Source organism: Carassius carassius, chromosome 24, assembly GCF_963082965.1.
Source record: "Carassius carassius chromosome 24, fCarCar2.1, whole genome shotgun sequence".
Classification (NCBI taxonomy): Eukaryota; Metazoa; Chordata; class Actinopteri; order Cypriniformes; family Cyprinidae; genus Carassius; species Carassius carassius.
In genome coordinates, this window is record NC_081778.1 from 27,355,639 (window position 1) to 27,369,083 (window position 13,445).

At 35.6% G+C, this 13,445-nt stretch overlaps 1 protein-coding gene across 2 annotated transcripts in view; it reads left to right on the forward strand.

Annotated features, from left to right (window-relative positions):
• LOC132103347 (disintegrin and metalloproteinase domain-containing protein 22-like) overlaps nucleotides 1-13,445 on the forward strand; it is a 61,413-nt gene that overhangs the window by 36,732 nt on the left and 11,236 nt on the right. For both annotated transcript variants that reach the window (XM_059508389.1, XM_059508388.1), the window contains exons 9-24: nucleotides 2,471-2,545; nucleotides 2,654-2,725; nucleotides 3,153-3,319; nucleotides 3,405-3,489; nucleotides 3,579-3,669; nucleotides 3,790-3,841; nucleotides 9,173-9,272; nucleotides 9,606-9,677; nucleotides 9,759-9,851; nucleotides 9,935-10,015; nucleotides 10,979-11,029; nucleotides 11,246-11,309; nucleotides 11,581-11,686; nucleotides 11,948-12,067; nucleotides 12,143-12,311; nucleotides 13,319-13,430. In XM_059508389.1, the coding sequence (XP_059364372.1) occupies nucleotides 2,471-2,545; nucleotides 2,654-2,725; nucleotides 3,153-3,319; nucleotides 3,405-3,489; nucleotides 3,579-3,669; nucleotides 3,790-3,841; nucleotides 9,173-9,272; nucleotides 9,606-9,677; nucleotides 9,759-9,851; nucleotides 9,935-10,015; nucleotides 10,979-11,029; nucleotides 11,246-11,309; nucleotides 11,581-11,686; nucleotides 11,948-12,067; nucleotides 12,143-12,311; nucleotides 13,319-13,430 (1,510 nt within the window). The remainder of the gene's footprint in view (nucleotides 1-2,470; nucleotides 2,546-2,653; nucleotides 2,726-3,152; nucleotides 3,320-3,404; nucleotides 3,490-3,578; nucleotides 3,670-3,789; nucleotides 3,842-9,172; nucleotides 9,273-9,605; nucleotides 9,678-9,758; nucleotides 9,852-9,934; nucleotides 10,016-10,978; nucleotides 11,030-11,245; nucleotides 11,310-11,580; nucleotides 11,687-11,947; nucleotides 12,068-12,142; nucleotides 12,312-13,318; nucleotides 13,431-13,445) is intronic.

Consider the following 13,445-nt stretch of genomic DNA (forward strand, 5'->3'; position numbering starts at 1 on the left):
TGTTAAAGTATTAAAGAACATTAAGGTGTAAAAAAGACAGGGAAAACAACCGTGTTTAACCATGTTTCATTTGAGGTAAAATTATATGGAATTAAAGTTTATTCTGTAATATCTGTGTAGTATCTTACAATATATTAACATTCTGTTGCACTTTACTTCACTGTATATTGTAATATTACACTTTAATGGCACCTTATATTTCTTATTGAGCTAGTCAAAATTACAACAGATAAAGTACAGTCGTCGGCTCTAATAGTGCAGATGGTAAAACGTGTGTTGTTCACAATATGATGCAATCGATCCGGTCCGAATCTGCTTTTTTTCCCCCTACCTTTTCAAATATCAAATCACATCAGAAAAGCATTTATTTGAAATAAAAACGAAGGAAATAATCAATCAATAATCTACAGTTTTGAGCGAGGGCTTTATTGTCCTAATATGCTGGCATCCATTTAATAATTTGAATTAAAATTATAATTTACACTCAGACATTATTGCATACTGTTTTATAATGTACTACAATACTGAGGTGCAAATAATTGCCACTATTTGCAATAAGTAATATAAATAGCAGAAAATCCTGCTATTTTAACATAGTGTAAATAGAATCTAGCCATTTGCTCTAAGTGTAAATAGCCACTGCCTTTTTATTTTAATCTTTCCTTTGCTATGGTTCTTGTTTATCTATTTTTTGGACATTTTTCTTTTGCTTTGACAATTTTGCATGTGAAACATTTAAGCCAATAAAGTAGTTTTAAGTTCAGTTGACTACATACAGTATATTTTCAGTGTCTGCATCCCATTTTATGCAAGGTGCCTCCAAAAAAAGAAAAACTGATGACAGTGATCTTTTTTTATTTATTTCAAAGAACAAAACCGAAAATATAATTGTATATACAATTATATTTATATAATATAGATTAAGTATATATTGTATATATATATAGATTAAGACTATAGACATGACACAAGAAAAAAATATCTGAAATTCACCTCCATCACTGATAAAACAATAAGTCAAGCAGTAGCCCTCAAATTCTTTGAATGGATAAAACCCACACAGGACTCTCCTCCTGCGATTCTCGCACAGCCAGGTGGACAGTCTTTAAATATCTCACTGCACCAGAGGCACTGGGTCAGAGAACATGATGCCTGGAACTCAGGTTGTATTGTTCAGACAATGCACTCCAGTTCACGACACCTAATTTACATAAAATAACAAACAATACTAAAGCAAAATTAAATCATTTTGAAGAAAGCCAGCAGAGCCATACAAGGAAAATATTTTAATATTTTAGCGTCAAGTTTTCCTAGACATGCACCTGAATAATTATGTATGTAAGATATATGTTAAAATTTTGAAAAAGTTTTTATAATAAATTGCTGACCATGCAATACTAGACGAATATGTATTCTGCAGTATTTACTCTTCAATCATGAGACTACAGTGTTTCCCATGTATTGAGTTCGGGTGTTTTTATATCACTGTATTTCTGAAGGAAACCGACTGTCTACATGTCAGAGAATTGGATGTCATTTTCATTTCATCATGCATGTAATTTCTGATAAAGCAGCGTTGTGAGCAGAACGCTGCTTTGTGTACAGCCTTTACCAGGGAAACCTCGATCTCTACCACTCCAACAGTGCCTTCTGCTCTCAGATAATGAACTTGCATATATATCCTGCCACAAATAGAGTGACTCTGTGGGAAACACTGGACTATGGTATAAATAAATTCAACTGTATAACATTTTCACTACAATTAATGTTAGAATGTCAGAATTAAAGAACAACAAACAAAATACATATGCACTTAGCTGTACATAGTAAATGCGTTGTTTTAAAGCGGTTATTGACATCCTATCTAAAATGTGATTTAGCCAAAAAACAAAACAAAAAATCTACAGCAACAATAACGTTACCACTCTAATATGTCTTGCGATATACATGGGTGCAAAGTATCTGCGTGATCCTTTTGTTCAATATTCTTGGGGTCTGAATCAATATTGATGGCAATATTGACGCCATCTGGAACTTGCTACTTTGGCAAGAGGTGTGGCAGTACTGTTAGCCAATCACAATGCACTTGGATAGCTAACCAATCACATCACATTGCATTTTTTGGAAGGCGGGCCTTTATCAAACCCGGAACTAATCAAGCCTTTGTGCAAAGCTGGGGAGAAAGGTATTTTAATAATGTAAATTATGTGAAAAATAATGCGTTTTTCAAACCACCAAGCATGAGAGCATGTTCTAGTACACCCCTAAAATAAAATCAAGACTTTGTAAAAGAGCATACTAGGACCCCTTCAAAACTAAAAGAATTGCTTATGGAATCGTAAAGTAACAAGATTCCTTAATTGGAATTGGATCCAGAATCATTATGATTCCAATTTCATTGTCACTGTCTCAGAGCTAATCAGAGTCCTAAACTACATGAAATTGATGCACTTTCGAATTTCTCACACAGATATCGCGAAATCCACGGAATGTTTCAGATGAGACCAAATATATAGAGCTGATGGTCATAAATGATCATTTAATGGTAAGATGAGTGACCTAATTAACCAACATATTAACCAATTTATAATTTTTTTCTTTTTTAATGCCTGTAATACATTCAGTTGACTATGTTCATATTCATTTTTCCCAGTACAAGAAACATCGTCTTTCCGTTGGACAAACGAATAACTATGCCAAATCTGTTGTAAATATGGCTGATCTGGTAAGTTGCTAATATATACAATTCAGTCTTCTATTATTCATTTTAATAATATATATCCTTTTAATATTTTTTTCTTACACTGCAAATCCATTAAACAGAAGCCTGATCCTCATCGGTTTCCCAAGTCAAACAGACCTTGTGCATTCTGACAGTTACATCATGAGCTGCTTTATCTGCTTGTTTGTCAGTCTGTCTGCCCTTGACAGTCACATAAATATCCCTCCATTTCTCTTTCTCTTTCTGTGAGAGACAGTTGGCATTTATCTGCTTCAGTCTGTTGTTCAATATGTCAAAATGGAGCTCTAGAAATAAAAACATCCATCATCCAGCAGTCATCATCTGTGTCTTGTGGATTCAGACTTACTTGAAAAAGATAGAATTCTTTCTTCACCTCTTGTTAATAACAATGATTTATTTGTATCTGCAGTACTTCAAAGAGCAACTCAACACTAAAATTGTCTTGGTTGCGATGGAAACATGGGCTGCAGACAACAGATTTAACATCAACGACGATCCCATGGTGACATTACGAGAGTTTATGAAATACCGAAGAGACTTTATTAAAGAAAAGTGTGACTCCGTTCACCTTTTCTCGTAAGTTATAAAAAAATACAAAGCAGACATTAGTTTTATGATCAGGTAAAGTGGCACTTCTAATCAGTTTTCCCTCTCCTTCTAGGGGAAACCGTTTCCATAGCAACTGGGGAGGAGCCTCATATATGGGCGGAGTCTGTTCACTCACGAAAGGAGGCGGTGTCAATGAGGTTTGTGGTTATGGTTATGAAAGATGCTTTTAACTAATGAAGATGAATCTGTTTATCAGTCTGGGTATTTTTTTCCTCTAATTTGTTAGTATGGAAAGACTGAAGAAATGGCCATAACTCTCGCCCAGTCACTAGGACAAAATATCGGCATCTTTTCTGATAAGAAACGCATTTTAAATGGTGAGTATTCTCGATTCCTATTCTAACTTTGATATTTTTTGTATTTTGTCAGTAAATACAGAAGTACTCACACAAACAGACTCTCATAGTTTGTCACTGTAATCCGTCTTTCCCTCACAGGGGAGTGCAAGTGTGAAGATAAATGGTCTGGCTGCATAATGGATGATGTTGGGTAAGTTTCTAATAAAGAAGATTTCATAGATTTCCTAACACAAACACATAACTGACTAATGTTTTGAGACCCTATTGGATATTCATATTACCGTCATGCTTTGTGCTGAGTCTGTGTTCCTGTGTTTTGTTGCTTAATAACTTTAAATTAAATGTAGTCAAAGTAACAGTATTTGAAATCTGTGCCACTTGCTGATTCATAACACTTTCAGTGTCACGTCAGATGCTGTTAACTGGCAGCCAGTGAGAAACTTTGAGACAGATTTAAACACTATGTGAATTCCACTAGGTGGCAGTAAATAATTTGTCTTCTCAATTCATCTGTCTCAGCTCTTACTCGTATTTGTGTCCCGTTATCATTTTCATGGGAGCCTCACAGACTCTTGATGGGTGGGTAAATTGGGCCTAAAAAAAAAAATTGTTTGGTACCGGTTTCCGACCGACCCTGTCAATTTATGTGCGACCCAAATTTATTTTATGAGACTGGGGAGAACGGTCTTTCACACATCGTTAATTAAATTACAGTTTCCTTTAAATGCTGTTTTACACTTAAGTAATCCGTTAAAAACCATTAAGTATTGCATCAAAACCCTTTAACTGTCAATTCCTAAAGTGAGCTATAACTTAAGGTTTGGAAATCGTAACATTAAGAGATACACGGGAACAGAGAGGGCACTGACAACATGCTGACAGACAGGACATTAACATTACCAGCTTACTTTTAATATGAAGTCTCATTTGGTTATTTCACCTTTCAAATGTGGTAATTTTTTAAAGAAATGTAAACAATAAATACCGTTTTGTGGCTCTTGAATGTGTCGAACAGATCGCTGTAAGTTAGATCATCAGTTAAAACTAACTGATCGTCTCTTGCTTCTAGTTAATTTATAGCATCAAAATCAAATAAACCACATAAATGAACATTACAAAGAATGTTGTTTGACTACAAAAAGATGTCTGTACACTCAAGTTCAAGGAAGTTCAAATCCTCCATGTTAATCTACTATGAGATCGCCTGTCAAACTCCCGCGAAGGCTTTTTGTGTGTGTGTGCGCGTTTTGCGTGTCTATGGCAACAACAGACTTTAAACGGGAATACAGAAATCACTGTCGTAAAAGTACCGGTACACACATTTAAAATCAGCGCGCGCGCGTGTGTGTGTGTGTGTGTGTAAAACTGCCACTGGAGAAAAAAAAAAAAAAAAAAAAAAAAAATCCCTACCGACCAATGACCTCAACTGACAACCAACCGGAACCAAACTTTTTTTTTTTTAGGCCTTAGCATTACAGTCTGTGAAAGTGAATCTCACAAATCCTTCCACAAAATATGCAGATTTCACAATCACATTTCACCCTAAAATCAAGTCTTAGTATTGTAATGTGCCAAAAAAAAACATTATTTTATTTTTGTACAGTAATAAGAATCACAATTGAACATTACACAAAAACTCCAGAGGACATCCAGATGAATGTTAATGTTCTTAATTATCATGAAAATAATTTCACTGCACAAATAAAGCTTTAAAACCCTATAAATTCTGTTCCCTTTATTTTTGTTTATATCTAGCTATATTTTTTCTTTTGATGTTGGGGTGAAATAGGGCATTTTTGTAAGATTGAAATATGAACTCCTGTGTAAAATAAGAACATGATATCCTCAAATTGTCTTGAGAAATATTATTGATCATTTTAGTCCGATTTTCTATGCTTGGCTCTCCACTGTTGACATTTCACATGTCAATTTAGACATTTCACTGTTCACGTTTCAAATTTGTCCTTGGTCAAACATTTACAGACAGTGTTTGTCAGTTTCAAATTAAAAATTTTAATTAACAGAATAACAAACCACAGCTAATAATTAGTATATATGCTTAAAAACATTCAGAAATGTTCACAGTGGTTGTTTGAGAAATGCTTTGATGTGAGGTGATCAGATACGTGTGATGCGATTTTGTTCATGTCATATTGTGCGTCTGTGTGTGTTGGTTTGTCTTTATCCATGTGTTTTAATACCTTTTGCATTTCCCCTCAATCCCAAATGGGACAGCAGGTGAGCAGACGCTTGGTTGTGTCATGCTACTCGCTCGTGTCCTGTCGACCAGTCAGCTGCTGAGTCTTTTCAGCCCCTCACTCCATCTAATAGCATTATTACCTCAGTTTTATTCAGTCAAGAGAGCAATATGGCAGAAGCTGCATTGTGTTGGAATATTCTGCAGTTTCCTGTGTGCTCTCTTTTTTACTGGTTTTTAATTCGGCTGATATCTCATAGTGGTACATGTTTCATTAAGAGAGGATTATTGGGCTCCTCTCAGCTTAAAGGGGTCATATCATGCATTTCAGTCTGAAAATATTGGCTAAGATCTTTCACTATTTTCCACCTCCTAGAATTAAACAGGCTTCTTTTTTTCTTTTTTTGGAATGGAAGTTTTGAGTTCCAAAACCAACAGTATCACTTTTTTTATTTCACAAGATCAAGGAAAATAAAAATTTTCGTGATATGTCCCCTTTAAAGTGTTTAAAACTGTCTGCAGTCATTCATACTCAAAAGAACAGAACAATCATGATTTCATGCTAATGCCAAATGTCATAAAGCATGTGTGACACACACACACACACAGTCTACCTCTAATACAAAAGTCTGCTTTTATAATACAATTAGATAATCAGAATTATGGTGACAAAAGTGACTGACATCTGCCATCTGACGTGTAATAGCTTACTGACAGGACATCAGCTGAAATTCACACCAGCACTCTCAGTGTGTGTTCACCCTCCGTCTTGCTGTTTGCTTAGCTTCTCAAATAAGACTTCTTCTCTTCTCAAGTCATGTTTCTGAATTCATATATTAGTCATTGACAGTTTTTCAATGCAAAGGTTTCCTCAACTCCTCCTTTGGACCTCCAAACAGAAATATCATGTGTAGAAGATGAAAAACTGAGAAAAAAAAGTGTTGTAATCACCACACAGAGCTAAGCACGTTTTCACTATCAGGAGAATATGGGACTATTGGGGCAAAAAGTCCAAGCTTCTGAGTATGAGAAAGTCTTCTGGTTTCGACATGCACATATGATGTAGTTGGGTTGTTTTTGATATATTTATAAATATCCATAATTTCCTAAAAGCTACAGCACACTCTCACGGTTCATGATATTAACACTAGTGTCAATGGCCTTTCAGACAGACACACTCATGTCGATCTGTCTCTCTATTGATGGATGTTTTAAGAAGTTTATTTTCCGTGAAGCCTGCATGTCCGATCTGATCCACTAACTCTATTGTTAATGTGGCAGGATGTTTTGTGTTCTCTGTTTTCCCCCTTTAAGTGTGTCTTCCATTTGTTAACAATCCTGTGAAAAAGTCTGCAACACTTTAAAATTAATTACCCATGCTCAAGCAGGTAAGACATGGTGCCCTGATATTCCAGGATGACACTCAGCATCTGGTAAATGAAGAGTAACCACTCACACATGGCATACTGTGAGATATGCACTTATTGATTCTCAGCCTCTGGTTACGGCTTCCTGAAACTGCATTGTTGCAGAGTGTCACAGATTGGAATAGTGCTTACAGCCTCGAAATGATATTGAGGGCAGCGACCCAGCTGATACAGGCTGAGCAGTGTTCAGCGTTCTCGTACAGTTTGAGCGTACTGCCACACCTCTTGTGTTGACAAGTAGATAAACTGTCATTTGAATCTAGAGGTTAAAGACTTAAAATTGGGAAAGTGTCATCAGAATCAGAGAGGATTCACCTAAAGAGGAAGAATGGTATTTCAGACCAGGGTTTTCCAAACTAGGCTTCGTGAACTGCAGGGTGTTCATAAGAAAAAATGCATGACTATATGAAAATATGGTCATGCAGAATAAGGCATTCATATGTGTTTTATAAGTACTAATAAACAGCCAATCTGTAAGTAAGAAGCATGCTAATAAGCAAATAATGCAATACACTGCATGTCCACCATATTGAAGAGTTAAGCTTTGCCTGTAAATACAGGGAATTGACTGATTCTTACAATCCATTTTCAACAAATCTGGCTGTTGCCCTCTGCTGGTCTGAATGAAAAAGAGGCAGTGGCCACAGAACCGTTAAGTGTTGCCAGACGTACGATAATTATCGTATTTGTATGATAATTTTTACCTCTGTAAGATGTACGATCAATAATGAAAAAAATCCCGTAATGTACGATAATTTCAGAATTTTATGAAAATTTAAATGATGGTAGTTGCAGTCATAGGGCTTCTTTACTCATACACGAAATCGGCTCATTACAGACACTCTAAATGCGTTCGTGTGCACCTCAGAGTGTTTTAAGAATGCAGGAGGGTGCCCTGCACTAGTTGCGGTCCATGTCAGAAAGAACCCCTTCAACATCTGGCAACACGCAGGATTCCGATGACAGCGGCTCAGATGTGGAGTTAACTGCACCACGCAGCAACAGCTAAATTCCTTCTTCACTGGATGCGACAAAGCAAGTGTTAAAAATCATTTAAATATGTTTTAATATGCGCCACGCCGGAGACAGTCACTGAAAATAATGGGATAGTATTTTGTCGAACTGCTTCCGTCCAACAATACGCCTTTGCAGGTCGTGTCAAAATGTTGTTGGTTTAGAATAGATAAATAACTCTTTTGACTCGTGTACGATAATTTTCTTCAAAATATGATAATTTTGAACTTCTGGTATGATACTTGGGCATTTCCAATCTGGCAACACTGGAACCGTTTCCCCATATAACCAGACTGATATTTACATTCAGCATGACCTGTTCACATTATTTATTTATTTATTTATCTATAAATATTTATTTATTTATATATAAGTCTATAATTTTTAGCATTAGTTTGTTTCTCCCTATGAGAACTTTTCCACACCAGTGTCCAGGTTTACATGAACATTTAGATTTTGGAATTTGGTCGTATTCTGATTATTTATAGTATGTATCGTGTAAATGTGATTTAACTTGATTATCAGTCTGAACAAGGCAGTTGGTATTTCCCTGTATTAATGATAAATTTGTAATAGGAACATCCACTTATTCTTATACATATGGCCAAAGAAAAATAATTATCCTCTATTGGTAAGCGCCTTCAGTATTTCCATACAGGAGTAGCGGGAAAAAATATGCATATCTTAGTTTATTTGTAAAACAATGTGCATGTAAACGTGGTGACTGAGCTAAGATTTGTTGCTTTTCAGTTTCAGCTCAGTGAGACTTTGATTAGCATTACAAACACTTTTTAATAGCCTGTCTCAGTGGTTGTGTTAAACACAGGGCGTGGAAGTAAAGTTAGGCAGTGTGACTCTAGTGCTTTGTGGTTCTCTCTAACAGCTTCTACTTACCCAAGAGATTTTCTGACTGTAACGTGGAAGAGTATCATGATTTCCTAAACAGTGGAGGTGGTGCGTGTCTCTTCAACAAACCTTCAAAGGTAACCCACTTCAGTTCTGTCTGTGTGTTCATAGCATACAATTTCCTTAGTATGTCACCAAACCCACACAGAATCTGCACTCCAGAACTCCAGCAAAAGTTCCACAAAATTGGAGCGCTTATAAGTTTTATACATGCAAAAGTTAGGGACAGAAAGAATTTATTTACATATTTTATAGAAATTGTTCTTTTTATTCAGAAAGGATGCATTACATAAATCAAAATGAACAGTTAAGACCTTGTTACCAAATAGTTTTATTTCAAATAAATGCTTTTCTTATGAACTATTATAAATGATATGCTTTTGCTTTATACCTCTTTTTTTGTTCTGTAGCTCTTGGATCCTCCAGAGTGTGGAAATGGTTTTGTGGAGGCAGGAGAGGAGTGCGACTGTGGAAGCCCAGCCGTGAGTGATCTTACATCAACATCATGATCATATTAATCTGACACTGCATATGTAATCAGGTTTTTTTCTGTCTTTCTGCAGGACTGTGCTAGAGAAGGGGAGAACTGCTGCAACAAATGTATGTTGACTCAAGGAGCCAAATGCAGTGATGGTCTCTGTTGTAAGAACTGTCAGGTAGGCGCTGACTCGAACAAGAAAACTCTGTAGCCTTCTGTTTGTGTGTGTGACTTTTAATGATCCTTGTGCTGTCTCTGTAGCTGGAGTTTATGGGTGTGCTTTGTCGTGACGCTGTCAATGATTGTGACATACCTGAAATGTGCACTGGTAACTCCAGCCAGGTGAGGGCAATGTTACGTACATCTCACATCACATCATACAGCAGTAGAATTAATTCATCAAAGGAATAGTTAAAAAAAAGAAAATGTTCTGAAAATGTACTAACCCTCAGGCAATCTGAGATGTAGATGAGTTTGTTTTTTTGTATCTTAATGTTTTTAATCGGTTTAATGGTATGGCAGTCACTTGTATAAACATGAATATATAAGATATAGCTTCTGGTCCAAGTCAAACACATTGCATTATGGGACACAGTATTATGCTGCGTTCAAGTCCTCCTGGGAAGTCCGTACGCACGAGGTGGGAAGTCGTGCTTATGACGGCATATGCGTTCAAGTCACTTGCGTCGGAGCAAGATGGTGGAGTACTTTCTCTTTAATAGATTAATAACACAAAAATACAGCAATGTTCTTAAACTCTTGTTCTAGAAAATGAAGAACAAAGATATGTGCATTAGGTATACTTCGTTTTTTTAAGTTTTAAATTAATTTATGAAGCCACTGCCAACTTTATTGTTACAAATTGCATTGTTATATTATAATGCCATCATATTATGCGTCGTCGATTAACTTACTGCGCTGTAAATAGAAAAGCCTGACAATATCACAGCTAAATACCTTTAAATATTGTGTATTCCGCCATGTTAATCAACGACACGCCCCCAACTCGTACAGATCGGGGTTTAAAGAAAATCCCGAGCTCCCCACTAGTATTTACGATATTGTGGTGGTGTTCATGTGCATTCAACTCGTAAATATGATCTATACGAGATGACTTGAACGCACCATTACATTCAGTGTGCTCTGCTGTATATTGCACATTTCTACAAATCTAGTAAATCATACTGGTATTCTTTGCATACATCAAAATCACATATCCTACTCTACCTGATATACTGCATATGACATTTATTTAAAAAAGTAAAAAGTATGCCATTCTAAAATGTAAAAACTCCATATTTTTAGTGTCCTCCAAACCTACACAAGATGGATGGGTATACATGTGAGAAAGACCAAGTGAGTTTTTATGTACATAAAATGTATATATAGATGTGTGTGTGTGTGTGTGTATATATATATATATATATATATATTTTTTTTTATATATATATATATATATATATATATATATATATATCTATATATATACACACACACACACTCATAATTTATTATTTTATATTATTTTGATTTGTCAGTGTAACCTATTTTCCTTAATTTTACTAATTTTAGGGAAGATGTTTCAATGGCAGGTGCAAAACCAAGGACAGACAGTGTAAATACATCTGGGGAGAGAGTGAGTGGCCGTTTTGAAATTATTTATATGCTATTACATTATTCATAATTTTATTAAATAATTTTTTATTTTTACATTTTATATTTAATTTAAATTTTTGCAATTTTGCTAATTCTACAGTAAAATACTGTTCTATTCTACAGTATTTGGCCTTAAATAATTTTTATTTCAGTGTTAATGTTATTTATTGTAGTACTTTAACTAATAACTTATTTATTTCAGTTAGCAGTGCTGATGTAATTATGACATGTGTGAGTCTCTGTTTCTAAAGAAGCAACATCGGCTGATAAGTTTTGCTATGAGAAACTCAACATTGAGGGCACAGAGAAGGGCAACTGTGGACGTGACAGAGACACCTGGATTCAGTGCAAAAAACAGTGAGTTTGACTCTCATACTTCACTGATGGGGAAGTGTGTTTACCTTAAAAGTGTGTGTATGTATACTTTATATAAAGAAATTATGATATATTATAGAAATTTCTATGAATATTTCCAGGCTTCAAAATTATGCTTAAAATCACATAATTTCCTAGTTTGTGCTAATCTTGCGCTTATTACTTTTTTTCTCATTTATTATGACGTTATCTTAATTTCATTTACTCTATCTAGATTAAAAAGTGTGCATGTGTGTGTTTTAGGGATGTACACTGTGGATACCTGCTGTGCTCCAACATTTCTCCTGCACCCAGACTAGGAGAGTTACATGGAGGTTTGACTTCTTTCTCTGTGGCCCAGCACAGCGCTTCACTGGACTGCAGGTACGTACACAAACACACGCTCACTTCAGCTTTCTATGTGATTGATTTTTCCTAACGTGAGTTTGAATGTTTCAGTGGAGGCCATGTGCTGATTGATGGTGACATTGATTTGGGATACATAGAGGATGGAACGGCGTGTGGGACCGATCGCATCTGCTTTAATCACAAATGCCTCCCAGTGCAGGAATTCAACTTCAGCACATGCCCCGGCACCAACGAAAGGGTGATCTGCTCCGGACATGGGGTGAGGGATTGTGTGTGGTGTGAATTGTGACAGTTGTGTCACCCACTAATCCAGTTTCAGCTGGAAAAAAATATATATGAATAAATGAATAAATAATAAGGAGATGATTTTTTTTTACTGTGAACTTGTAATTTTCTAATTTATTGTGAAAATAAATGTGCCAAATAATCTAAGTGTGGGAAAGATGACCTGACAGCTTTCATTCAAACAGAGAAGCCTGATATTGATAGAGAAAGAAACTTCTCTGTATTACTATATACACTATATACACCACACTATCTAAAAGGCACTAAATGTCACATTTATCATAGGCTAATGGGATAATGTATGGTGGGTATAATTGTTGCATTATTCCAAATAAATGTAAAGAGATTTACAAAAAAATTAACATATTGACATACAAAATAGAATGAGATACACCCAAATAAATAAAGAGTTTCACAAATATTAATTAGATTCACAAATAAATTAAATGTGATTTGCAAATAAAAAACATATTCACAAATACAATTTCATTTGTGAATCGCGTCCTGTACACATCTGTGGATCGTTCACTGTGCATATGTGGATTTTGTAACATTTCTAGCATTAAAATGCTGAGAATCCACAAATGTGACTCCGCCCACCGTCTACTCAAGCCAATAAGATAACAGCCACACCTCACTGACTAATCATAGCATGTTCTCGCTATAACCAATCATGTTTTGCTTTACAATCAGGTTGGTTTCTTACTGAAATAACTTCATTCATAATATGCATTAGCTCAAATAGGATATAAAAGTGGCATACAAATTGATCCAGTTGAAGATGTTTAAAATTTAATTTTATTAAATCATTAGACTGTGTATGAAGCCAAGCCACAGTATATTCTACATGCCTTTGAAAATGCCAGATAAACAGCACTTTAAATCACAGCTATGTGAACAATGCTATACTGGATACAAAAAACCATGCTGCTGTTAGACTTCATTCTATAATTGCTTTGTCTATGTGTGTGTGTGCTGTAGGTGTGCAGTAATGAACTCAGGTGTGTGTGTGACCTGGGCTGGGCAGGTGAGGACTGTAACTCCACCTCTCCTCTGAGTTACTTGCTGGTGCGACCCACAGCCAAAACACCAGGTAGGCCAAATTTTC